The 24,710-nt window shown below is 32.7% G+C and overlaps 6 protein-coding genes and 2 long non-coding RNA genes across 9 annotated transcripts; 4 read left to right on the top strand and 4 right to left on the bottom strand.

Moving 5' to 3' along the window:
* The first annotated feature begins 861 nt into the window (after positions 1-861).
* Positions 862-3,135, top strand: cpb (F-actin-capping protein subunit beta). 2 transcript variants are annotated; one of them, XM_015932220.3, is made up of 7 exons: positions 862-912; positions 1,010-1,276; positions 1,685-1,771; positions 1,868-1,989; positions 2,144-2,408; positions 2,519-2,701; positions 2,806-3,135. In XM_015932220.3, exons 2-7 carry the CDS (start codon positions 1,265-1,267, stop codon positions 2,983-2,985), a joined length of 849 nt encoding a protein of 282 aa, XP_015787706.1. In that variant the 5' UTR covers positions 862-912; positions 1,010-1,264; the 3' UTR covers positions 2,986-3,135. The 2 variants fall into 2 exon arrangements, with proteins under 2 accessions (XP_015787706.1, XP_015787705.1); XM_015932219.3 differs by having other exon boundaries at positions 862-1,276.
* Positions 3,136-4,129: 994 nt separating this feature from the next.
* LOC107364774 (gamma-aminobutyric acid type B receptor subunit 1-like) lies at positions 4,130-8,896 on the bottom strand. Its single transcript, XM_015932205.3, has 11 exons — positions 8,552-8,896; positions 8,178-8,483; positions 7,655-8,084; positions 6,956-7,159; positions 6,614-6,884; positions 6,411-6,543; positions 6,224-6,337; positions 5,991-6,143; positions 5,726-5,899; positions 5,335-5,604; positions 4,130-5,256 (listed from the first exon to the last, which is right to left on the bottom strand). The coding sequence occupies exons 1-11, from the start codon at positions 8,894-8,896 to the stop codon at positions 5,023-5,025; spliced, it is 2,634 nt and encodes an 877-aa protein (XP_015787691.1). The 3' UTR covers positions 4,130-5,022.
* LOC112539139 (uncharacterized) lies at positions 5,216-9,257 on the top strand. Its single transcript, XR_003082765.2, has 5 exons — positions 5,216-5,356; positions 5,426-6,557; positions 6,641-6,999; positions 7,057-7,175; positions 7,439-9,257. It is a non-coding gene; the product is annotated as an uncharacterized LOC112539139 (long non-coding RNA).
* Positions 9,258-9,757: 500 nt separating this feature from the next.
* On the bottom strand, positions 9,758-12,291 carry LOC107364779 (uncharacterized). The gene is made up of 6 exons (XM_015932212.3): positions 12,046-12,291; positions 11,883-11,984; positions 11,433-11,816; positions 11,264-11,359; positions 11,051-11,202; positions 9,758-10,950 (listed from the first exon to the last, which is right to left on the bottom strand). The coding sequence occupies exons 1-6, from the start codon at positions 12,106-12,108 to the stop codon at positions 10,239-10,241; spliced, it is 1,509 nt and encodes a 502-aa protein (XP_015787698.1). The 5' UTR covers positions 12,109-12,291; the 3' UTR covers positions 9,758-10,238.
* Positions 12,292-13,217: 926 nt separating this feature from the next.
* EMC10 (ER membrane protein complex subunit 10) lies at positions 13,218-14,743 on the bottom strand. Its single transcript, XM_025161395.1, has 7 exons — positions 14,588-14,743; positions 14,451-14,523; positions 14,278-14,387; positions 14,111-14,209; positions 13,852-14,042; positions 13,669-13,765; positions 13,218-13,600 (listed from the first exon to the last, which is right to left on the bottom strand). Exons 1-7 carry the CDS (start codon positions 14,633-14,635, stop codon positions 13,514-13,516), a joined length of 705 nt encoding a protein of 234 aa, XP_025017163.1. The 5' UTR covers positions 14,636-14,743; the 3' UTR covers positions 13,218-13,513.
* A 128-nt stretch (positions 14,744-14,871) lies between these two features.
* Positions 14,872-15,483, top strand: LOC149093592 (uncharacterized). Its single transcript, XR_016200013.1, has 2 exons — positions 14,872-15,032; positions 15,104-15,483. It is a non-coding gene; the product is annotated as an uncharacterized LOC149093592 (long non-coding RNA).
* Positions 15,484-15,504: 21 nt separating this feature from the next.
* Positions 15,505-21,456, top strand: LOC107364769 (uncharacterized). Its single transcript, XM_015932197.3, has 6 exons — positions 15,505-15,744; positions 16,212-16,355; positions 16,420-16,555; positions 16,641-17,046; positions 17,110-20,406; positions 20,510-21,456. Exons 2-6 carry the CDS (start codon positions 16,323-16,325, stop codon positions 21,312-21,314), a joined length of 4,677 nt encoding a protein of 1,558 aa, XP_015787683.1. The 5' UTR covers positions 15,505-15,744; positions 16,212-16,322; the 3' UTR covers positions 21,315-21,456.
* A 925-nt stretch (positions 21,457-22,381) lies between these two features.
* Positions 22,382-23,837, bottom strand: LOC107364784 (uncharacterized). Its single transcript, XM_015932218.3, has 3 exons — positions 23,744-23,837; positions 23,520-23,642; positions 22,382-23,416 (listed from the first exon to the last, which is right to left on the bottom strand). Exons 2-3 carry the CDS (start codon positions 23,568-23,570, stop codon positions 22,532-22,534), a joined length of 936 nt encoding a protein of 311 aa, XP_015787704.1. The 5' UTR covers positions 23,571-23,642; positions 23,744-23,837; the 3' UTR covers positions 22,382-22,531.
* Positions 23,838-24,710: the final 873 nt, after the last annotated feature.

Raw genomic sequence — 24,710 nt, 5'->3', positions numbered from 1 at the left:
CCGCGCGGCGCACATATCGGTATCAATATCAAGATATCTTTTTCTAATTTATCTGGATACTTAAAAAGTCCAATTGTCAAGACCGGTTCAAATGGTTGAAATTGAGCTTTTTTTGTCCTCAAAAAACCAATCAAATGTACTTTAATTTAACATTTTTTATTTTAAATTATATGTTGAAGAATCAATGTGACCAATTACTGGATTAGGTTCATACTTTTGATGAACTTTGTGTTACAATTGCGAGATTATATTCGCACTAGTTTGGCTTTTTGCCTCAATAAATCGAGATTTTCTCAGTCCCATCACTCATCGTTTTAATGCTAATTTAGTTGGCTAATTTTTCATTCTAATTATGCTAAATATGTTGCCAATTCATACATTCATTGCATAGAAATTAAAATTCGACATGAACTTAGTCAACTCTGTGAAGCTATTGAATAATTTGACGGCAAAAATTGTTTCTTCAATATCTCATTTTTTACTTGTAACGTTGAATCTCTTCATTTGAATTTGCATTTTTCAATATTGCATTGTATTATCAAAATTAATCAGTAGTAATCAAGGTATCAAACAGCTAACTTTTGTCATTGACAATCAGCTTGTAACAAAATTTTTACTCTATGGTTGTAATCAGAGGATGTAGAACTAATTAAATAAGATCTTATCGTCTATCTAATTGAGCCAATCGAGTAAAATTCTGAAAGGCGTAATAGCTACTAAGCTCACAATTGATGTGAATAAATCTACCGTCTGGCTGTTTTATTGCCTCTGTCTCTTTCCCTCTGTTTCTGTTTCTAATTTTCTTCCCCTCTTCCTCTCATTTCTTCTCTGTCTATCTTTAATTCATTCTCTCTCTCTCTCTCTCCTACACCTTAATGAATGTTCCGTTTCCCAGTGGAACCCTGATTCTGAGTGAGTAGCCAAAGAAAAATCATTGGAACAATTGCTTTCTATAGTTAACGTTTCAAGCCATTCATTTCGTTTTTGTTTATTTATTTTGTCTTCATAGCTCTGTTTTTTTAAGTTGATTAACTCTCATCTTTCATTGAATTATTAAACGCAATAATGGCTAATAACAAGTGAATCAAGGGCGGCGCTTTTGGACAGGAGAGGTGTCTTCCAATTTCGTTGTTGCTACACCTAACTTAAAACCCTATTTTGTTGTGTTTTCTTTACTTCTTGTCTTCACCATTTAACTAAGTTTTTTTTACACTACAATCAACTATTCTTATTAATTAAACCAACCACTGATTATCATCACCAAATGTCTAATATGGTAAGATTTACTGCTAGCTTATTATGACTTGTTTGATGCGCCCATTATTTCATTATGCCCATATTATTCATCAATGATATTTGCTAATTCATTATTTTTCTTTGCCTTCTTTGGTTTTTTTTCCTTCATGGTCTTTATATACTGTGAACATTTACATTCACTTCTCATTCTTACAAATATCTCTGTTTGTCTCTTTCCCTCTTCCTCTTTCTCACTCCCTTCCTCTCTCTCTCTCTTTCTCTTCTTTCTTTTCTTATGGCCCGGGAAACCTCCAATGTCCAATCTCCATGTTTTTGTTGACTTGACTTGACATCACTATCATCTTCCTACTTCTGTGTCTGCTGTTTCTTCATAACATCTTGTTTTTTTTGCTCTCCGTTTTTCTGAATACTCATGTATAAATCACAGAATGATCAACTTGACCATGCACTCGACCTTATGCGGCGTCTACCGCCTCAACAAATTGAGAAGAATCTTTGCGATTTAATTGATCTCGTAAGTTTAATTTTACCATGCCTTATTTCAGCCTTTTATTGGCATTCTGTTTTATTACTGTGCTTATTTGTTTCAATATTTATTCATATTCTCTAGGTTCCGAGCTTGTGTGAGGATCTACTATCATCAGTCGATCAACCTCTCAAAATTGCAAGGGACAAAATCACTGGAAAAGACTACCTTCTCTGTGATTACAATCGAGATGGCGATTCCTATAGGTTAGTAGTGTATTTCATGGTGCAATAATTGTGATATACAGTGTATTCTTCTATTTTACTGATAATATCTTCAATGATACCAGAATCAGCTACCATATCTTCGAAGTTGTAAATTGACCTTTATTGATTAATTCTTTTTTGCTCTATCTTATAGATCTCCTTGGAGTAATAGTTATGAGCCAGAAATCGAAGATGGAACTGTGCCTTCAGAAAGGTTAAGACAGATGGAAATTGATGCTAATGCGGCCTTTGCTCAATATCGAGAAATGTATTATGAAGGTGGTATATCATCTGTATATCTTTGGGATCTAGATCCAGGGTTTCAGGGGTTTGCTGGAGTAATTTTGATAAAAAAAAGTGGCAATGGATCCAACAAAATTAAAGGCTGCTGGGATTCAATACATGTTTTTGAAGTCCAGGTATAAACCGTTATCAAATCATTGATTTTAGACCATGTTAATTTCTTTCCAATTACATGCCAATCTGAAAAAGTGATTAACTATATTTTTAATTTATATCCTTTGATTAGGAAAAGTCTGGTGGAAGAAATGCCCATTATAAACTTACATCTACTGTAATGTTATGGCTACAAACTACTAAACAAGGATCAGGAACAATGAATCTTGGTGGTAGTCTAACTCGTCAGTCAACAAAGGATTTTACGGTCAACGATTCGAATCCACATATAGCCAATATAGGAAGCATGGTTGAGGTAAATTAATGAAAATGATGTCTATAAATTTACTGACGAAAATCGCATTCAATGGCTTCAATTTATTTTAATTTCATTTCATCATTTATTCATTCTACACACAGGATATGGAAAATAAAATACGTAACACTCTGAATGAGATCTACTTTGGTAAAACCAACAGCATCGTTAATGGCCTTAGATCAGTCAATTCTTTATCCGATCAGAAGCAACAGGAAGCTCTTAGAATCGATTTGGCTCAAGCATTGCAAAAAAGACAAGCCAAAAATGATTCCTCCACTTAATGCAGATAATCCCAACATAACGTTTTTTGTTTACATTTTTCTGCAACAAAAACAAAATGTCAAATTTATTGTAATAACTGCTTCTCATTTTTGGTAACAATTCAACAAGTAGCAGTAAATTACCCAAGTCTTTTTACCCTTTTCGCATAATATCGGGCTCCAATTCGTTAACTGAAAAGTTTAGTTTATTAAATCCAAACTCGTCCATTCATGTTTCATTTTAGATGAAATTTAAAACACGAAGAGTAAATTAGCAAACTCTATGGACATACATATATGTACATATTCATACTCATCCAAATTATACATTTTATTGTTTAAAATATACCGCCACAGTTAGATTTACTGATTGATACTCGACATTCCAAGGGGTCAATAGATTTAATCACTTAATAGCCGATAGAGTTGGCACTGATTGCTGGACTTCTATAACTAATTGAAAGATCAAGAGTGTCTAATTAGGCCTTTTGTATTACTAACTATTGAGCCACATAAACGGCTTCAATTGGCACAAGATATTGTTATTTGCAATTAACATGGGTAATTTTTTATTTTACTTTTATTGATTGTTGATAATTTTTTCACTTTAAATAGGCATAGCTATCATAATCTGATAGGCGAGAGCAAAATTGAATCGATTTTGTTGAAATGAAATTAATAGATGAAATAGTTTAGGATTCTAGCTTCATTCCTAAATTAAGTCATCAATCATGATTCATGAAAATAAAGATACCGAAAATGGAAAGATATGTTGGTAATGCAAAAAATAATGCCGCACTTAAAGCAGCAAAAAATCATTTGTTAAATTAAACTAAACAGAAACATCGACTTCAAAAAAGTGCCTTCAACTTTCTTTCAATCAACTGTCCTATTTTTGCCGTCAAGAAATTCGCATATATTTTATTTAATTCTTGTAATTTCATTTAAATGTAAAAATATTAATATTTAAAATTTATGGCTAATATTAGCTTCAGCTAAAGTCATAATATTATTCATAATTCAGGACTTTTCACTCATATTTTTCACTTTCACTCACCTGTTTTTTATTAGGCTTTGATTATTTCACCAGTGGCATTATCTGTTTTGACCCTTGTCCAAATTGGTCATCTGTTAAAAAATTGGGTTAAAATTAATGGCAATTGAATGAAGACTATCTATTTAATTTTATTTATCTGTAAACAATTTGTGAATACAACTTGTAAAGTTAACATCTGATTTACAATTGATTAAACATTTACTTTTAAAGTGTTTAAATGGACCACTTAAAGACTAATTCAATTTAGATTGTTAGTTAACTAACTCAATAAAAATAGAAATTAATAAAATTAAACATTCAGTTTGGCAGGTTAGGGTTTTGCTGAGAGTCAGTCAATTCAGCAATTGATTATTAAATCCTAATGTGGCTTAATAACTTAATTTCAAAAACTTAATTGTACAAATGATAAACCCAAAGTCACAGATTTGTCAAATGGATCATCAAACAATAATGGTTTATCTTGAATAGTTTTGGATAACTGGATTGCTGGAGATGAGATTATTATGAGTTTATAATTTTTTTATGAGCATGGCTTAGTCAGCTAATTGTCGACAAAAAATTAGCGAATTCGTGAATTTATTGTTCAACAGCTTTGAGATGAAGATGGATGAATTAATTAGAGTCAGATTAACAATGAATTATCACAGAGTTTCAAGATGCATTTGAATTGTTTTAGCTGCTTGTTGACAAACGTCCAGGTTTTTTCAATTACATTTTGCGTAGATTGATCCAGGATTGGGGAAGGATGAAATTTTAATTTGATTGAAGTTATTAATCTGATTTTGGATAAAGATTTTTTGATCTCTTCATTAGTTCGATAAAATTTACCAAACATACTCGCTCGATATAAAGCCTACAATAGACCAATCACATGTACATTGCAAGCTTCTTGTTATTAACAGTCAACATAACACAACCTTACGTTTAAATTAAGCACTTGAGTCTCCTTTTGTTTTTAAAGATGAGCAATCATTTTTTTGTTTTAAGTCTGATTGTTTTGTTCATAAATATGATTCTGAAATATCAAAATCTGATGGTCTGGAGCAACGAGCAGATTGATATCCTGAATCAGTTGCTGGGTCAACATGGATTGTACTAATAGTCCTTTTCACATCTGGCTCTTTGATTCGTACAGCTTTTTTTGTGTGTTTTGGTGCACTTTCCCTCTTTTTCATTATTTCTTCCATTTGTTTACGTACTTCATCGATTTGTGATTCTTTCTCGGCTATTTTGGCCTGTAAACATCATAAAGTAAATGTCAGTTAGATTACACATATTCACAGTTGACGTTTAAATCATTGCGATTACTTTACCTGAAGCTCTTCATTTTCTAAGGTAAGCTTTTTTAACCTTTCTTCTTGTTCTTGAATTGTTAATGTTTCATTGAAAGTACCATTCATGTAGGAGCTACCAAAGGAAAGGCTAGAACCACGCTTCCTTACCAGTTCCACTATTTTGGGTATAAATATCAGTGCCATGGAGATGAAACAGCAGAAGATTATAGTGAATGCAATGAAGGCGAAATGGGCATCAACATGGTTGACAATAACAAGTGACACCGGACCAGTAATCATACAAAGGATCTAAGTGTGATACAGATTATCAACAAAAGAAAGGACAACGAGTAAAATATTGGTTCATGGTTAATTTAAAGCTATTCACCCGTCTCTAGTTTAGTTACAAGTTGAATACAAATATACTTACAACAACATTGTATATGCTCATACCAGCCAGCCTAGAATCATTGAGTCGCTTCAATTTAACACTTCGAGTTTCGTAGGCTAAGAAAAGACCAAAAAGTAGAAGTAAACCTTTATAACTGAATAGAATGCAGTACCAAATTAGATTGGCGTCACATCGTTCTAATCGCCGGACAATCTATATGGATTGGAATAGCAAAAATACCCAGTCAGTATTCATGTTTATGAATGATGAAGGAAACACTATTTGGTTTTGAACAAAAATTCACCTTAATATTTTCATCATTGGGATCATCTGCATCTTCTTGTTCCAGCTTTTCAGTTATTCGGATCATTGGACTTTTGATGAACCAACTGGTCAAAATTGCGATATCAATCACACAGAATAATGATATCATCAAAATGACCTGTGCATTTTCAACCTGTTCAATTAATCAAAAACAAATACATCTTATGATGAGTGTCTTCAAACTGGAAATTTGATAGAGAAGCCTCTTTTTACCTTTGATTTACTGGATTCCTCCAATTGAGTCGACAATCTGTATGCAAACCAAACCTTTGTGAACATGGCTCCGAAAAAGAGAGAAAAGCTTATTGAAAGTAACACAGCTCTACACTAAAAATCCGGGAATAAAGAAATGAATTTAAAATTGTGTATTTCTGTGCATGTAAAATCAAAATCAACTTACATGACAGAGTTTAGTGAAATCCCTCTGACTGATCTTTTGACTGTCCAGGCCAAAAAGGACAACTGATGACAAACAGCCAATACATCCTATCAACATTATATAATTTGACAATGGTTGTGACATTTGGATGTACCTAAAATATTTAAGGTATTTACAGAGTATTACAAGAGTTTGCTTAACAAATCAAAATGTTTATCACTTACCTAAATCGTCTGAATTTAAAATTAAAGCAGATAAGTCCAATTGACCAAATAATTCCGATGGCGGCGATTGCGTTGAGAGTTACAAAAAAGGAAAGTGACACTGTTTTAAGCTGTTCAACAATTACAGTTCGATCTTTTGGCGGTGATCCTGTTTCAAGCCATTGAGGTGCACTGGCCCAAGACAGGTTATCATATTGAGTATCGTAATAACCCAGCAGATTGTAATTACCATCAACCATTTGTTCAATTTGAGTTAAAGCTATACGATCACCTGAAATTTGAGCGAGACAATTTAATTATTTATTTAGATGATTTTTTTTAAATCAATCAGTGAAATTTTACCTTCATCCGTAAATTTAACTTCACCCGATACTCCTAGGAAAAAGGTATCTCTCAATGAATTTTGAATCTCTTGGCTAATCATTTTATTTTCATAATTGAAGCTTTCGATGGCGATTCCACGTTTCTTGAGTTTGTGCATAGTCGCATTTAAAGCTAAGGCCACGGCCCAAATTGCATCGTAGGCTAATGGAGCTTCTTGGTAACCTGATCATCATTCAAAGTAAGTTGAAAATACAGTCAGTTGATATACGAAAGTTCAAAGTCAAAATGAAAGAATCCATCAAAACACAGTTGTGACAGCATATCTAGTTTCACTGAATAAGTATATCACCATGAAACAAAAAGTTGTTAATAAGCTGAAACTAAGATTTGATTATCAGGCTAAAAATAAAACAATTTTAGTTTTAACAATTGTATTCAATTCAAAATCTAATCGCACCAATTTACCTTCTTCAGTAACAATTACATTTCTAATTATCTCAGTGAAAGGTCGTCTAATGAGGAACCTGAAAGGATTTGCTAACATCATGATTCGTTGTTGAGTTTAAAATTTACAATTGATTGATAATCGATTCCATCTTCAACTATAGTGTGATTTTTCATTTTGATTTTGCCCGTTTGTAATGTAAATTTGCTGCCATCAAAAACACATAAACCTTAAAAAGGCAAAAATAGCTGATAAGAATAATGGAAATTCACCTTCAGGTCTTACAGAAGTTCCTAAACTTTGGTTCAAACGGTCATGATATCGATCCAGCCATTGTTGGGCAGTTATACCAGCAACTGTTTGCTTATTGTCTCGATTCAAGATTATTGCTTCTGTCGTAAAATGACCCTGGACCACTCTGAGCATCTCCTCTTTGGTACAATTGAGTCCTTTCACTGGTAAATACCAGTTATCTTCATACCAACCAATAAGAAACCAAACATACTGTTTGCCGTAAAGATTTTGTTTGTACGCTTCACACATTACCTTACGCGCTTCGCCACCGTAAAATATGCCAACAATTATTCGGGCGTCTTGACGAGCTAAGCTTTTCACAGCATCTGATGGATCAGATAGGAATGTTACTCGAGTTAAAACTTCAATTCCAGCCTTTTTACATTGATGCTCCAAGTCTTTGGCAGTCTAAATGGATTGGAAAATTTTGAAATACAAAAAATCACTTTCTGATTCAATAATGTTTCATGCAAATCCAGTAGAGAGATTGAAATAGCTTACGGTGACAAAAACTTCTTCAGCCTCGAGTATCATTGCAATCCTTTGCCACTTAAATTCCTTAAACAACTTGACTCGAGTTGGATTGTTTATTGTTGCAGATGGATGTGTACGGAAAAAGGTTGGGAAGCGACTTCGATTGGATAACGCTGGAGATGAGGATCCATAACCAAAGACTACAAGATTGTACATTTTAGCTGTTTCAGCAATTGTTGAGCATACAATTGAACAGCCACCCAGAATCATTATTTTAGTTGGTGGCTCATAGACCAGTTCATAAAGCAAAGCAGAGGCTAGACCAGAATCACACTGAATAAATTATAAGATACTTACAATTGACTGATTTAAATTTTTAATGTTTCTCTTATTCTACTTACTTTACTATCGTTTGGAGTTAGGGAAAGATAATAACCTGGAAGTAAATCAGGTCTACTATTGACATCTTCCAATGCCATTTCCACTGCTGGTTGACAACCTTGGCCTCCAAGCCAACCACCGGTACCAGTCATTGGGAACAAACCGCCAATGTGAAGTTTGGTTAATGGCATTTCTGTTGTAGTTGCTAGAGATGTCGAGGAAGACGAATCAAACCGGTTCGGATTATATCCAGATGGTTTGGGAAGCCCATGAGTTGGTATTCTGGATGGTATGAAGCAAAAGGTTTCATCGATTATTTCAACGATTACTAAACCTAAAATCTGGATTATCACAAATGGCAACATTATCAATTTAACAAAAACAAGCAACAATCAACAATAATCTACATCGAACCAATAATATAGTAGAGTTGGAATTGTATCGAACTCCCTGATGAAAATGATATCAAAACTACGCAAGACTTATGCATGTTTGAACTCTCTTCAGTTCTTATTATATTTTCTTTCTTTTCACTCTATTCTATTTAAAAGCTTCATCTTCCTTCAGAACTTGAATATTCCTTGAAATTTTGAACGAAACAATGTAACTTGTAGACTTGAAGTATCTAAAAAAGAGGATTCCTTCCTTTACTAATGGCTTGCTTTTCAGAATGAGTCTTATAATAAGACTTGTCGAGTAAAATGACCTCTGAAATTTAATTGAAGATTATTTAAGTTGATTGATTCACATCTACAAATTATTAAGGAAAGTCCAGACTGATTAATCTTTTTTCAGACAAAAATCTTTTACTTTTTATTGCTTTGATCAATTAGGTGAATGACAGATAATCAATAATAATTGTCACAAAAAATAGATTGTGTCAAAGCTCAATAAGTTTGTTTTTAATGAAATCATCTGAAGAAAAATCATTTGTATTGTAACTGGTCTGATGTTCCAATTTTGGTTCATTTTGATGGCAACCTAGAAGTAAATTCATGATATCAAAACGCGAGTTTATTTAATTGAAAAGGTTGATTGCGAATTAAATGTATCTTTTATTTCATGTTGTTAATAAAGGTGTTAGTAGCGATTCGGTTTCAACTCATTTTCTAGTGTTGATCCACAAAATTGAAAAAAGAGATGAACCAGGAAGTATTATGAATAATTGTTCGTACACAGATTCTTATGGCTTGATGAAATAAGCTCAATACACACACTGAAACATGTTTCAGAATCACTAGAAGTATCAGATTTATTTATTTGATTCAAACACAAGTAATTTGTGTCTAAAATAAAGTGACTAGTTTATTACAGTAAATTGTTGTTGACGGAGACAGCTTTGAGAAATGGAGAAGACAGTGAAAATTGGAGATGATATTCATGAAAAATTGAGGCATTATGATAATATTTAAAATATGATTGGAATATTAAGAAAATGAACATTATAGTTTGTCGAGCTTTCTGGATAAAGGCGAGCAATAAAACTGGAAATTACAATGAAAATAGTAAATCAAAATACATTTTTTGTATTTCGTATTTGATTTGTATAACTCATAGAGATAATGGAAGATATTGGTCTGAATTTTTTGATAGCAAATTATTGCTCTTTCAACATCAAAATAGATTTCATTTTGGAATGACTAATGGTAGTTAATCCATTGTTGCTTTGATTATTTTGATTTCAAAACATCAAAGAATAGTTGTAATCTAATCATCGATGGATCGACTAATTATTTTCACTGCAGCAAATTTAGCCCTTTGGTAAGCTGAGAGAATATTGAATCCAAGAAATCTCAAACAAATATACTCAATGAGAATCGCAAATCCAACAGACATTATTCTTGCACCTGCATGGTGAAAAAGTCTGACCATAATATAAGAACCAGCAATAGTTATAGCCATTAAAATGGCAATTACACCAGTTTGTAGCCAATGGTTAATTGTCAAACCTGATGGCAACCAGATTACTCCTCGCTCTATAAGATAAGGTTCTTTACAAACCTTACAATGTACATTTTCTGGACTAGAATGTGACTCCATGAGCCATCTTTTGAGACAATCATGATGAACAGCAGAGACATCACCTTTACACAAGCATGGTTGAATAAGCGGGCCGACATCTTTACATTCATCATCATAACAAATCCAACAATCAATAGACCTAGATGAGTTGCTGTGATTTTTACTCATCAAATTATTGTTTGTGCCATCAACCAATAAAGCTGCTCCAGTCTCGATGGATCTTAGGTCGTCCAAAGACAAGTCACTTGCATCGGTTTTGAGAATACGTCTCGGGTTGAGGATCCAAAGCCTTTCAGGTCTGACACAATTCCATAATACACATGGATACCAAAGAGCGATACCAACTTCGCAAAGTCTAAAGATTATTAAATATGCATTTCGACCGATTATTGGAACTCTAATGAAGACAAAAATGGAAACAAAGATGAAATTTCATAAAAATACAGAATTAAAGATACAAAATACAGGATGAAATTCAGATAAATGTGTTCGCTTACTTTTCTTTCCAAATTTCGCCAAGAACTTCAGAGAAGAGGAAAACAACAGTTACAAGTAACATCGTTGCATAAGAAATCAAACCGAAGCGAGATTGTTTAAGCTGCGATAAGTTTGCAGGGCAACTTTCTCCTTGAATGAATGCTCCTCTGACCTGTTTATGCAAAATTAATATGAAATTATGAAGCTTTAAGTATAAGAATAGAGTCACTTACTTTAAAATAAACTTCAACTCCGTAAATGAGGAAAAATATAACCACCAACAACATGAGAACTGCATAAATGCTATTAAATACCCGCATGAACATACTCTGTCAGATTAAGATAGAAATTAGATGAAAATTTACACAATTAGATCATATTTGAGGCTGAATCTAAGCTTACCTTATCGATATCATGATTGTCCGAAAACTGGAAAAGTAACAGTTCAGTAATGAGTAGAGAATAAGAAACAATGTTGAAAAAGACAAATCCAGAAAACGATTTGCTTAGAAAACTTGGTCTTAAAACATTAACGCCATACAAATGGAAAATCTCAGCCCAAAAACAGACAACTAAAGATGATCCACTGAGAACTACAGGATAGTAAGCATTCATTAAACCATTAGCCCAATGAAGAGAAGGATTTGTTGGTGATGAAAAATAAAATCCTCTGATTATGGTGGCAACACAAATGAAGAAGTATAGAGCTTTTTGTGTCGTTATTTTAAAGCTTCTGATAATCGATGGAGGCTTTATTCTCTTGAACTCTGAATTGATACAAAGGATCTGAAAGAATATAAGATTTAAATAATTTGTCTACTAATAAACAGAATACTGATTATATTTACTCACCAACTGAATAAATGAAGCTATGCAGATTAAGTAATAAATGGTTGACAAAGCAAGGTAGTAACTGTAATTTGGCCTTTCACATGTTTGACCAGAATATTCAATCTAAAAGACAGATTAAGACTGTTAATAGTTGATAAAACAAATAAAATTAAGAATTACTCACCTCACAAAAGCAAACACCATTGTCAAACCCCCCATGACCTGAACAATTAGATTGGTCAATCATGAAATATCATTCAAGTTTTTGATGTCTGTTTATTATGACTTTTGATTTCGTCCACAATTACAAAAGAGAGCATCAATAAGGAGTTGAGCCTCACAAATAATAAAACGTTTTCTCATAGCTTAACTTTTGAGATTCACTAATTGATCAGAAAATAATGGTCAGGATGAATTCATGTACACAATCATTTAATAATCTTGTATGATGAAATTACAGATGCGACTTTATTTATTTATCTTTCGTTTCTTCATCTGCTTACAGATGGAGCTGAGACTAAGCTTCTGAGTTTTGAAAGGATTGATTGTTCGTATCAGCGGAATTTTAGATACAATTTAATCGTAAACAACAACAACATCATCATCGACCAGTGGTGCTCTTGATTTAACCCCTCGCAATGGATCCTCGCAAGAGAAAAAGCGAGTTAAAAATGACAACATTTAATCTTCTCGTGTCTTTCCTTATGTAAATAGGTTTGGACTTGGGGAAAAAAGAGTTTCGCTTCGCAATTGGTAATTCAGTAAAGGTCAGAGTATTGCACATCGCTCTCACCACAAGTTGAGGGTCGTGAGTAACTTCCAAGACTACCAAGTCGCAGTTTCTGCTCGCCTATTTGAGAACCAAACCTGCATAATATGATCGTAGGCCTGTATAATCAGGTTAAGTGATTCTCAGCAATTTTTTATTTAAGTTACCATTTTCAGTGTTTTTGTTTTGGAAACATTTTCGAACTGATGCATGAATAAAACTGGAGTTTGAGGTTATCCAAATATCAAAATGAACAAAATGCACAAAAAGTTCAACGAAAAAAGGACATATTTATCATAAAATCTCTTTAATTTCTTAGTTTGTATTTATTGTTCTCAATTTTGTTCTTCCAGTTTGACCCTTGTTTTGTTTTGATCTCTGGTTACTCTTAATTGCACCGAGAACAATCTTCGCAAATATGAAACAAAGTGCAAGAATAATTGTACCGGGAATGCGTAAGATTAATCTGGGTGGATTAATAGATAAAATGAAAATACTGGTAGTGAGCAATAATTGAATCAAGTTGGCCTTGCATACCGATGAAAGCATGGAATACATGTGTAAAAATCACGATCTTAATATAGCAGTTTGGTTTAAAAATGGGGTAGCTTTACTGTTCTCTTTAGCCAAAAAATAAGGATAAAAAGCTTTCAAAGCAGGGGAATGAAAAAAAACATAAATTACGTTGAGTATCTGTAATGACACCATAAATTGAAGATATATTTTGGGTATGGACAATTGGTGGATTGGCAATCTTTCTTTATTTCGTGTTATGAAAAAGTCCATCCTGTTAATATAGTTAGTGCAATACTCTGTTTATATCTGATACCTTTTCGTAGCTTTTTAAGCCACTATGAAGTGCTATTTAAGATGGTCACTATTTCTATCTTGCTGCTGCTTGTTCCATTCCTTCAGGACTTGCCAAATTAGAGATGAGTACAAAAATAACCACAGGCACGATGTACATCCACTGTAAGGGATAGAATAAAATAGTTTTTATAAATAAACGAATTAATGATTGTTTGAATAGATATTTACATATTTTCCAAAGAAAGATCGATTATCAACTTTATCTCCTCTGAGTTTTTCATTTTTTTCTTGTTCCATTCTTTGAATGTAAGATAATGTGTCCGGACTGTAAAGAAAAATAGCAAGATTATTAATTTAGTCTTTAAATTTTTCATCATTCTAAAAATTTCCCGTTCGCATAGTTATACATACACAGGTCCAAGGGTTGTTGAAATTAATTTTACTGTTGTATTGAATGTATCGAGTTTATTGCTTGAATCAGTAGAAAAGTATGAAGATTCACAGGTTGGATTTGTTGATGTCAAGCTTATTCCAATTAGATTTCCATAGTAGTCTAATGAAATCATAATTATATCAGATAGACCAGATTGTACCAATGAACACTAAAAATAATACAAATGCAACAAAAATTAATAAAGAAATTAAAGATAGCATTAATGATAAAACTAACAGCTTCAATGAATGATGTTGCCATTTTTGTTTGATCTTCACTGGTACTTTTATAAGCCACAGCTTTCAAAAAATAAAACCCATTGTTACGAGCGGCTTTCTGAAAGAGTTAATAAAAAGTAATGCATTAATATTTAGTTTAAGAGCAGGAAAAATTGATCATCTTACATCAAGATCATTGATTTCTTCGTCGGTTAATGGTTTGTCTTGTTTAATCACCAAATCTTTTTCCTTGGAAGAAGGTATTATAATTGTCCCCCTCAATTTATAACTGTCAGCTAAAATTAAACATTATGCATAAATGAGTTGGTTTGATTATTCTCGATAAACAAAATACTTACGAGAATTTATTGAATGATAAAGCTTTATGGTCAACAGTTTATCCAAATTGGTCTGCTGGTAAACCTCTTGTGCCTGCGTTGAAAAAAAGTCAACATTACTATAGAATATCTAGTAGACTAATCCGATTTTCACATACCTTTGTAAGCGCAATCAGTAAATAAAAAATCACGATATTGAGGTACATTATGAAGTAGATTTCAGTTATAAATATTTTACAACAAAATTAGAAATATCAAATTAAAGACATCAATCAAAACAACAGATCACATGGAGAAACTACGGTTTAAATGTAATTTATTATTTAGAACTGGTTCTAAATTTGAGCTCTAGATGGCTGAGTGGCTCTACTCCACCCCCTAAGGCGCCATGTTTGAGCTGGCATTTGCTCATTTACAAAGTGTTATTGTAATGTTTACAATTAAAACAAATGTTTACATTAAATTATTGTATAAATTTAGTATTATAAAGATAAAGGGTAGAGTAGTGAGTTATCCTTCATAACGTGGAGTACCCAGTTCCTCATTGCATGTCTAGAACCTCTTTGGTAGTCATTAATTGATTCAAAACTTCAATATGATCAAGTAAGAGATTGAAGGCCTCAGACGTCATTTTATCAACGATTAAATCTTGTTCTGTTCTGTATGTTCCACAGGTCACCCATCCTTTAATCCATGGACAATACAAAAGAAGATGGTCATATCCTGATTTTGATTGGTCACAGCATTCCATTTGTAGGCTACAAAATGTAATAAACTGTAACTAACAGTTACTGATTAAAATGTGGAAATAGCTTATTCCCACTATTCTCCGAGCAGTTTAATGAATTTCAATTTTGTCAACAATTTAGATGCTCAGAACTCATTTAATATCTATACCCAAAAATACACTTTGATTCAGTCAGGTACATGATTAAAGTTATTGGGAATAACTTATTAGCAATTAGTAATCAGTGATTACTGACCACTCTTTGCATTACACTGACCGTTGTATTGATTTCTGGTGCCATCTGTGAAATAAACGTGTTTGTTTCTATGTCAACTGTTACCATGACTTATGTTTTGTTTGATTTTATTGGAGGGATTGTTTGTAGCTCTAGTTTCTTGTGTAATTTTATAAGGTCTTTAAAAAGTGATTATGATCTACTCGAATTAATAATTTGTTTAAATTTTGTTTCTGTCAATCAATTCAGCCATCTATTGTGTCTATTCAATCATTTAATAAAACTTAATATCCAAAAAAACATAATAAACTTTTATTGTACTGTTTGGCAAAGTCTATTACCTTAAAGTTCAGGTAAGATATTTTTAAAATTACTGTAACATTTTATTTGATTTGCTGCATTTTAACCCTACGCTTATTGTCTTAATTTATGGATTCGTTCAATATTTTGACTCGCAGAATTGCTATCAAAACTTAGTTGAAAAATTTGTAAAATGGTATAAAATTTGTCAGTCAGATCAACTTGACTAGCAAACTTAGCTTTCAGATAAACATGTACAGTAATCTAGGATTTGCGAAGAATCGCTCTCAAAATGCGACTCTCTGGTTGCTATTTAGTTCGTTTTTATGTGTTTTTTCGTGATTTTATAAATTTCTTAAGTATTAAATTGTCTCTAGACTTTTTTTACTTGAAAAGATTTTCATCTCTATGAATAGACAGTTTCCCTAGTAATGCCGCACTTTGCGAGAGATTAATGTAAACAAATGTATTAATCTGAACATTTAATTTAATATTATTTTCTTTTTCTCTCTGTTTTTAGATTAAGATGTGATAAGCTCATATAAAGTACAATGCACATCTCAACTCTCCTTGGTCATTGTGCGTGATTATATTATTTATACTTTGTACTAAATTGTCTAAAGGCCGAAAAATGAGTAAATCTGAAGGAATGGTACGAAAATTGGTAAGAAATTCAATTTCTTCTTAATTTTTTCATATCTGATTTTAAATCTTGTCTAAATTTTCAGAGAGCCCTTGAAAGGCGGCGCTATACAGAAGAGTTTGGGGATGAAGAGATCGAAGGAGCTCGAATGTTTGATGTGGAGGAAAAATTGGTGTCCGATAAATTTGACAAATTATTTGTCAAAGAGATGAAAGGTGAAGGTAAGTGTTGAAATATTTTAATTCATATTTAATGAAATTGTAAACTTTAGCGTATTTTATATTTTAATTCTCCTCGTTATTTCAGAGCTTAATTTAAAGTATATTCAAGAGCATGGATTTGATAGCCCAATTGTAATAAAAAATACAAAAGATCTGGGACTGAAAATGCCTGACTCAAATTTTACTGTGTCTGATGTGAAAAAATATGTTGGCAGTCGTCAAATCATTGATGTAATGGATGTAACTACTCAAAAGGATTTCGAAATGACCATGAAAGAATGGTGTCAATATTATGAAAATCCAGTTCGGGATAGACTTCTTACTGTGACTAGTCTAGAATTCAGTGACACAAAGCTTGATTCAATGGTTGAATCACCAACAATTGTGCGTCAGGTTGACTGGGTTGATTGGGTTTGGCCAAGACATCTTAAACACCAGCAAACTGTTTCCACCAATTCAATTGGTGATGTGAAATACCCTAAAGTACAAAAGTAATTATGATGCTATATTATATTGAATGTTTTGATTTATTAATATTTCCAATCCTTTTTTAGATACTGTCACATGAGTGTCAAAGGCTGCTATACAGATTTTCACATTGATTTTGGAGGTACTTCATCTTGGTACCACATACTGAAAGGTCAAAAAGTTTTTTGGCTCATTCCTCCCAGTGAAAGAAACATTCAACTTTTCGAGCAATGGGTCCTATCTGGTAAACAAAGTGATATATTTTTTGGAGATACTGTTGAACAATGTGCTCGTATCAGATTATATGAGGGTTATACATTTTTCATACCAACTGGATGGATTTATGCTGTTTATACACCCGAAGATTCGCTTGTTTTTGGTGGAAATTTTCTACACAGCTTTTCAATTGAAAAACAACTCCGGATAGCTCAAGTTGAGGATATAACTAAAGTTCCTGAAAAATTTCGATATCCATTTTACCACGAAATGCTTTGGTATGTTCTTCAAAGATATGTTTATTGTTTAACTGGTAAATCACATTTGACGGTTGATGTCGATGGTAATCCTCCAAGTGAAGGCTCATCAGCTAATACCAACAATTTATCACTATATAGTAATAGTTTAATTAAATCTAAAAATGGTCAACATGCTCATTTAACATCCTTTGAGTTGAATGGATTGAAAGCTATTATAATGTGGCTTGGTCGATTAACCGGAAATAAACGTGCAGTACCAGAACTCATTCAGAATCCCGAAGCTCTTTTAAATGATGCCAAATTATTGGTAGATGACCATGGAAATGATAATCATAAATTGGCTGTTACTGGTCATCCTTTGTTATTTTGGAACTATGGTAGAAATAAATTGAATGTTAATCCAATTGATAACTTAAGCAGTCATCTAAATTCAAGTCTATCTTTTCCCGCAATTTCACCAATTGAACCCGCTTTTCCATCATCTTTAATTTCAAATTCATCTTCATCCCTGTCATCATCGACATCTTCATCCTCATTGCTATCACCGTCCCATAACACAACAACCTCATCAACTTCACCAACTATACATCAAAATATAACCGATTTATCTGAAATCAAGCAAAAAGATGAAAGTCAAGGCTCTCATGGCAACTATACAAAAGATATTTTGGATTCAAGTATGCCAGAACCGCCAAATATATCTATAACTTCATTGGATATCGTGGCCTCACCTTCTCCACTAGCTGCTAATAAAAGTGAACGGGAAAAACAGATTGTTGAATATCAGCAGCAACTTGCAAATATAACTAGAGATTTGTTTGTACAATTAAATGAAAGAGTTAATATGCTGGAAAGAGATAAAATGGAACTCTCAATGGTGCATGAAGCTGAAAAAAATCGATGGATCAGTGAATTATCCAACCAGGACAGGTTATTAAAAGAAAAGGACGATTTGATCGAGGAACTACGAGAAGAAGAGAAAAGATTAGCAGATGAAGTGGATCAAGTTACCAGACAGCGTTCGAGATTGGAAATAGATTTAAGACGAGTAACTGATGACTGTTCTAGGAAAATTGAACTCTTCAAAGAAGAAGTCAATGACATAAAACTGAAAAAACAAGAAGTTGTTGATGAGAAAAATTTCCTGACTATTCAACTTCGCCAATTGGAAGAAGAAAAACTAACCTTGGCTAAAACTTTACAGTTAAACAATGACAAGATGGCCAATCTCAACAGAAAATGTGACGAATATAAACAAGAAAATAGCGAGTTACGACGACTGATTGCTCGATTAGAGCAAGATAAGGAATCCAAACGAGATGAAATAAATAGTTTGAAGAGCAAATTGGAAATCGTTGAAAGTGAACTGGATATTTGTCGAACAAATTTAACTGACTGTCAAGCAAATTTGGTTCAAGAGGAGCAAACCATTGAAAAGCTCATCAAAGATTTCAAAGAGGTCTCACAAAATTGCAAAGATGTTGAAAAATCCAGAAGTGATTTAAAAAAGGAAGTTAAAATTTTGAAAACGATTAAAATCCAATTAGAAAATGAACTTTCCGAGAAAAAATCTGAGATAGATGAACTTCACCAAACTATTGAAAAAAAGACAGAAAGAGAGCAAATGAGAATGGAAGAAGCCAACAAGGATAAAGCTATTTTAGTTGAAACTGAAGCAGAGAAGCAAATGGTCAAGAAAGAAAATGTCTCTTTAAAACACAGGATAAGTGAATTGGAACATTTACTCAAATTGGAAAAAAATACTTCAAATAAAAAAGAAGAAGAAATAAAACGATTGGACAGTGTCCGGACAAATTTGGAAACTAAATTATCGCAATCTGAAGAAGAAATCCTATCTTATCAAAAAAATGTCAATGAACTGGAAAAAAAATTGAAAACGATTGACTCACAAACAAATCATTTAATGAACGAAAAGAAAGAGATTGAAGAACATTTGGTTAAACTCAATTCGGTTTTACGAAGCTGTCTCAAACTGGGTAATGTGACCCTCAATGAAAGTGATATAACATTTGATGAGATTGTGCCAGTAAAAAATCGTAAATCCTATCTCCTGTCAAGTCTTATTGACACTGAGTTATTGGATGCCGAATTTGTTCGCTCAGCAATTATTGATCTCCTTAGCAAAGTGGAAGCTTTGTCCAAAGAAAGAGATGATCTGAAAACATGCCTCGAACAAGCTGAACAATTGGCCGATAATATGAAAGAAAACAATGGCAATCTTAAGCTGAAAGTTGAAAAATTGGAGACTGATTTAAGGCTTTCAGAGAAGGATAACAAGACAATGTCTCGAAAAATTGAAGAAGCAACTGCTAATATCCAAAAATTGGAAGAATCTCTAAATAAATTCGATCTGGAGAAGAAAAATCTATCATGTAAAGTTGATGCTCTTGCTAGTTTAAACGATAAATTAGAGAAAGAGAAGCGAAAACTTCAACATGAACTAAATTCTTCTAGAACAAATAAAATTACTGCAGATAAAGATTATTCTGATCTAAGAGAACGTTATGAATCTAAGATAAAAAAACTGGAAATGACCAAAGAATCACTGGATGCTCGAATCTCATCACTCATCAAAAACTGTAATCAACTAACAGAGGAGAAAGAATCACTTCTAACTGAACTCAAAATGGTCAACAACAAATTGATTGAACTTCAAAATCATAATTATAAATTACACTCTGCTCTCAACGAAACCAATATGGCATTAAAGAGATGCTCCGACGGTGAAAAAGATCTGAAAAAGAAAGTTAACAATTTAACTGATAGCGTTGAACAACAAGATGCAGCTTCGAAAGACGTTCACCAACAGATTCGCAAATTAAAAAATCAAATACACGATCTAAAAAGTGAGAAATCGTCTCTGCAAAACTCCATCGAATTAGAAAGGTATCTTATTGATTTATCGACTATTAATTTTTCTGTTCATACTATTAATGCTATTTCATTTTGTTATATGTTTTAATGTTTTTGTATCATTTTTTTAATTTAGACACAGTATTATTCAAACAAAGGAAAATGTTTCACAATTGCAGATGAAAATTAAACAATTGGAGGCTGAACTTAATTTAAGCAATATCAAACGGAAAGAAGCCGAGTTCCAGCAAACTATCTTAACTAATAGTAACATTGACAAGGAGGCTAAAATAAAAGAGCTTAAGGCTGAATTATCTGCTCTAGAGGATCGTCATAAACAACTAATGATCAATCAAAAATCCATGGAGAAAAGTTTTTCAGTTTCATCAATTAACCGTAAAAATGCGGCTAAAATAGCAGAGGAAGCTGCAGGTACTATTAGTGTTATTACGGAGAAAAGTACACTTGCTGATGATACTGATTTAACTACCAAAGGTCTGAAGGCTTTAGAGGAACAAAATATCAAGCTACAAAAAAAAGTAAAAAGTCTTCAAAATTTGATGAATGATGCTGCTAATGTTTCGCCAAGTGTTAATGATTTTTCTGCACTTAAGGAAGCTCAGAGAAAAGCTGAAAGTCTCCTATTAGAAGATTCAAATCAGAGCAACCTTTCGAGTGGAACAGCAATAAAACGCTGTTCCAGATCAGATCTGAATGATAGTGGACCATTGAAAATTGGACAAATTGATCCTGCAGATGAGAAAAGTCACGGAAAATCACTATCGCAAATAACTCCAGTTCGATTTAGAACCTCTTCTCGGACCGTCCAGGAATGTACGAGAACCGAAAGAACCCAGATAACTTCAACTCCTATCCATTCAGCAGCTATTTATCGTATTCAACATTCCTCTCCTAACAGAAACGGCAAAACAAACAAGTAACTTTCTAAGCATGAATTTGTGTGATTAGCTAAATTATAATTTCTGGTCACAAAAGTTTTAGTAATGATACAATGACTTTTATTTTATACGACTTGACTGAATATCAGGTTGCTAATCAAATTAAAGATTAGTTTATACTGAATATGTATATATCTTGCAGTTTATTTCAAAAAAAGCTTCACTTTAGATTTGTAAACATTATTCAATTGGTCCCAAATCTTTATCTGAAAGCTGTATTTTAGCTATTGATTTTCAGCTATGATCTTACCTATTTCAAACGAAAACTCACCTACACAATTATCTTGATTAAAGATTTTTCAAAAATAAAATTGACTAGATTATTCACTATTAAATTGTAATGAAATCAATTTGGTTTCATCGTATTGAAGCATCAAATCCGTTGTTTCCCATTAAACTTACTGCGGCTGCCGAGAAGACGGAAGATGAAGAGGATCCATTGCGAGGGGTTGTATCAAGAGCACCACTGGTCGATGAGGAGGTAGAGTTTCTTATTTCGATATCCTGGTACAATTGTTCTTGTTTTTTGCTCCATATTTGCGAAGATTGTTCTGGATACAATTAAGAGTAACCAGAGATCAAAACAAAACAAGGGTCAAACTGGAAGAACAAAATTGAGAACAAAAAGTTCAAACTAAGAAATTAAAGAGATTTTATGATAAATATGTGCTTTTTCGTTGAACTTTTTGTGCATTTTGTTCATTTTGATATTTGGATAACCTCAAACTCCAGTTTTATTCATGCATCACCAAAATAATTTAATGCAACATATGATCACTAATCCTCTAAACGCTCAACTGGCTACTAATATGACATCTTCACAAAACTTTCTTCTCCTTCTCCTCTTCGATCCTCTTTTCGACCTCCTCATTCTTAACCATTTCGAGGAGTTAAATCAAGTGCACCGCTTGTCGATGATGATCTATGGCTCGATGAAGCAGTCAGGGTGTTGATTAATCAAGAAAGAGAAATAAAAATGAGATTTTTAAAGAAATTTGTAACAAAAATTCCAGTCTCCACGACACGGGCTGAATAATTTCGAAAAATCGTTTTTGTAGTTTTTGGGAAGCACTGCTTTATTTGTCAATAAACAAAAATGAGGAATAATCATGATGCAAAAACATTTGAGAGGAATAAGAATACTGTAGATGATACAATTATAAATATCATTGATATCATATCAATTAATATCAAAATTTTCAAGCTAAGATTAAATCTTCAGCTCTTCGTCTTAAACGGTCTGCATTATATTCCTTACCTAGGTAAGCATAACCTCTTGCATTCGCTAGACACAGATCATTGAGTAGATATGATTCAGCAGCTGCCTTAATAAGCTTTACATCATACATATTTCCTAAAGCTAAAAAATGCTTGGCATATTTTTTCAATGATAGATTATTTTCGTCCATGGAATATAAAAACAATATGAATTGGTAGACACAATCATACTCGTAGTTGTCAATGGTTAAACTAGAGCATGTTAGATTGTCATCTTGTACATCCAAGAGTGTCGATATTGTCGATAGAACGCATTTATGACATTTTATGCTTTTACCATCAGCGTAAATAGTAAAATCAGTTTGTTCGCTATTTAAAAACATGTTAAGGTAATTATCATTATTTGATCTTTTTTCTTCAGCTCGAGCATCTGCTTCTGCCTTTTCTTTCTTCTCTTTTAATTTTTGTTCATCAGCGCTCAGTAAATGTACCATGGCCAACTTAATTGTCACTGAATCATCGATTAAAAATTCATGAAGATCCAACTTGCACTCGTTTTCCCATACATTGACCTTTCCTGGTACCACAGTCCATGGCAAACTATCGTTAAGCTCATATGCGAATCGTGTACATTGAATTATCATGCGAACCATAACATTTATTGGATAATTAACGCGAAGATCGATTGAAGGCGTGAGTAAAATCGTGTCATCTGTTAAAATTTTCCAGCACAATTTCATCTTGGCTTCACTTCTGAATGCAATAAAAGGTTCACTTATCAATCCTTGGAAGTTGCCTTCACTAACTTTAATGATTTGCCTTATATTGCTAATTACCCATGGACGTGTGAAAGCATCTACAAACTCCTGAAGAGGTAAGACATTGAAAGGTAATAATTGAGCATTAAAATTGAATTTTATAAACAGGTGGTTAAACTGATAACAAGTGACTAGTAGTTTAGATACACACCTTGGTTTCTAGTGGTTTTTCTTTATTTTTGTATTTGAACTGTTGAGACATCTTAATTAAACCAATAGCTAATGTTATAATGAAATCGATATGTTTACCAGCTCAAACCACCTCTTTTGATCACTATGAGAAGGGGAAAAGAATCCATGTCAAATTATAGATAAAATAGGATTAACACAAACATAAGAATTGTTCAGAATATCACATAACAAAAATTGACTCACCTTCCAAAAATGTAAATTAAAACAAAATCCCTTCATTCCGTTGCTGACCAAAACAATTCACTTTTCAACAAAAATCACTTGACACATCAAATCAGATGGTTTGTTTTGGTTGTTGACATTTTTACTCATATGGATTGTTCCAGAGTGAGCTACCAGCGCTACACACAATGCTTGAGGTATGCAATGAGAGTTCATTCACATGATGGTAAGATAGTGAAGGAGATAAAAATGATTTAAATGATTAGTGTAAGGACTCGATTAAGACTAGTGAGAGTTGATAAATATACTATTAAAATAAATAAAACGAGACTTTAAACTCTAATATTTAATTTAGAATGGGTTTCTTTTATCAAATTTAGTTTTAATTTTATTATTAATGATGCTTAATAAAAGTCAAGGTTAATTTAACGCACAAAATTTGACCTCAGTCCTATTTATTAAACGCTTGAAGTGAGCGGTGTAAATTTTCATGAATACGAGGTGTGAGTAATAAAAATGGCAATAAAATGGTAATAAATCGTTTTAAACCACTTTTTTGGAGGTAACCAGTGTTTAATCCAATGATTATATTGTATAAACTGAACTGTTTTAAAGAAGGACTCACTAAAAGCACAAGCTGACCAAACTTGGCCAAAATCGACTAAAATCGGCCAAAAAAACTAAAGAAACCACTAAATGGCCAAAATGTCAATTTTCAAATGCTCTATTACAAAAAATTATAAAATAACTGTTTTACTTCAGCCATAATTAAAAATAGCACAATGAACTAAGTCATGAATTTTCTCGGTTAATATCGATTTTTATAGTGAGAAATTTAATCAACATAATTAATATCAGATGTGCATAAATTAGTGTCTTAAAACTTACAGCCATTTGTGGCTGTTTTGGCCAAGTTTGGCCAATTTTGGTCTTTTAGTGAATCCTTTTTAAAGGAGCTCCCAAGCAGTCAGAATTAAGGCTTTCTTTG

The sequence above is a fragment of the Tetranychus urticae genome, chromosome 3 (assembly GCF_039701765.1).
Source record: "Tetranychus urticae isolate SD_2017Ah chromosome 3, NJAU_TeUrti_SD_1.0, whole genome shotgun sequence".
Classification (NCBI taxonomy): Eukaryota; Metazoa; Arthropoda; class Arachnida; order Trombidiformes; family Tetranychidae; genus Tetranychus; species Tetranychus urticae.
Note: the sequence above shows the minus strand (reverse complement) of the source record. Positions and strands in the feature narration are given on the sequence as shown.

What these genes read in the sequence shown, in the direction of transcription:
- cpb (XM_015932220.3), top strand. An exon ending in TACATGTTTTTGAAGTCCAG is followed by an intron (nt 2,409 to 2,518) that starts GTATAAACCGTT and finishes TCCTTTGATTAG; the next exon opens with GAAAAGTCTGGTGGAAGAAA. An exon ending in ATATAGGAAGCATGGTTGAG is followed by an intron (nt 2,702 to 2,805) that starts GTAAATTAATGA and finishes TTCTACACACAG; the next exon opens with GATATGGAAAATAAAATACG.
- LOC107364774 (XM_015932205.3), bottom strand. Translation starts at nt 8,896, where the DNA reads ATGTTGCCATTTGTGATAATCCAGATTTTAGGTTTAGTAATCGTTGAA. An exon ending in TAACTCCAAACGATAGTAAA is followed by an intron (nt 8,484 to 8,551) that starts GTAAGTAGAATA and finishes TAATTTATTCAG; the next exon opens with TGTGATTCTGGTCTAGCCTC. An exon ending in CCAATGATGAAAATATTAAG is followed by an intron (nt 5,900 to 5,990) that starts GTGAATTTTTGT and finishes CAATCCATATAG; the next exon opens with ATTGTCCGGCGATTAGAACG.
- LOC107364779 (XM_015932212.3), bottom strand. Translation starts at nt 12,108, where the DNA reads ATGATTGACCAATCTAATTGTTCAGGTCATGGGGGGTTTGACAATGGT. An exon ending in ATGGTGTTTGCTTTTGTGAG is followed by an intron (nt 11,985 to 12,045) that starts GTGAGTAATTCT and finishes TCTGTCTTTTAG; the next exon opens with ATTGAATATTCTGGTCAAAC. An exon ending in GAGTTGAAGTTTATTTTAAA is followed by an intron (nt 11,203 to 11,263) that starts GTAAGTGACTCT and finishes TTGCATAAACAG; the next exon opens with GTCAGAGGAGCATTCATTCA.
- EMC10 (XM_025161395.1), bottom strand. Translation starts at nt 14,635, where the DNA reads ATGTACCTCAATATCGTGATTTTTTATTTACTGATTGCGCTTACAAAG. An exon ending in CAACATCATTCATTGAAGCT is followed by an intron (nt 14,043 to 14,110) that starts GTTAGTTTTATC and finishes TATTATTTTTAG; the next exon opens with TGTTCATTGGTACAATCTGG. An exon ending in TCAACAACCCTTGGACCTGT is followed by an intron (nt 13,766 to 13,851) that starts GTATGTATAACT and finishes TTTTCTTTACAG; the next exon opens with TCCGGACACATTATCTTACA.
- LOC107364769 (XM_015932197.3), top strand. Translation starts at nt 16,323, where the DNA reads ATGAGTAAATCTGAAGGAATGGTACGAAAATTG. An exon ending in AAGGAATGGTACGAAAATTG is followed by an intron (nt 16,356 to 16,419) that starts GTAAGAAATTCA and finishes CTAAATTTTCAG; the next exon opens with AGAGCCCTTGAAAGGCGGCG. An exon ending in CAAAGAGATGAAAGGTGAAG is followed by an intron (nt 16,556 to 16,640) that starts GTAAGTGTTGAA and finishes TCGTTATTTCAG; the next exon opens with AGCTTAATTTAAAGTATATT.
- LOC107364784 (XM_015932218.3), bottom strand. Translation starts at nt 23,570, where the DNA reads ATGTCTCAACAGTTCAAATACAAAAATAAAGAAAAACCACTAGAAACC. An exon ending in AAAAACCACTAGAAACCAAG is followed by an intron (nt 23,417 to 23,519) that starts GTGTGTATCTAA and finishes TTACCTCTTCAG; the next exon opens with GAGTTTGTAGATGCTTTCAC.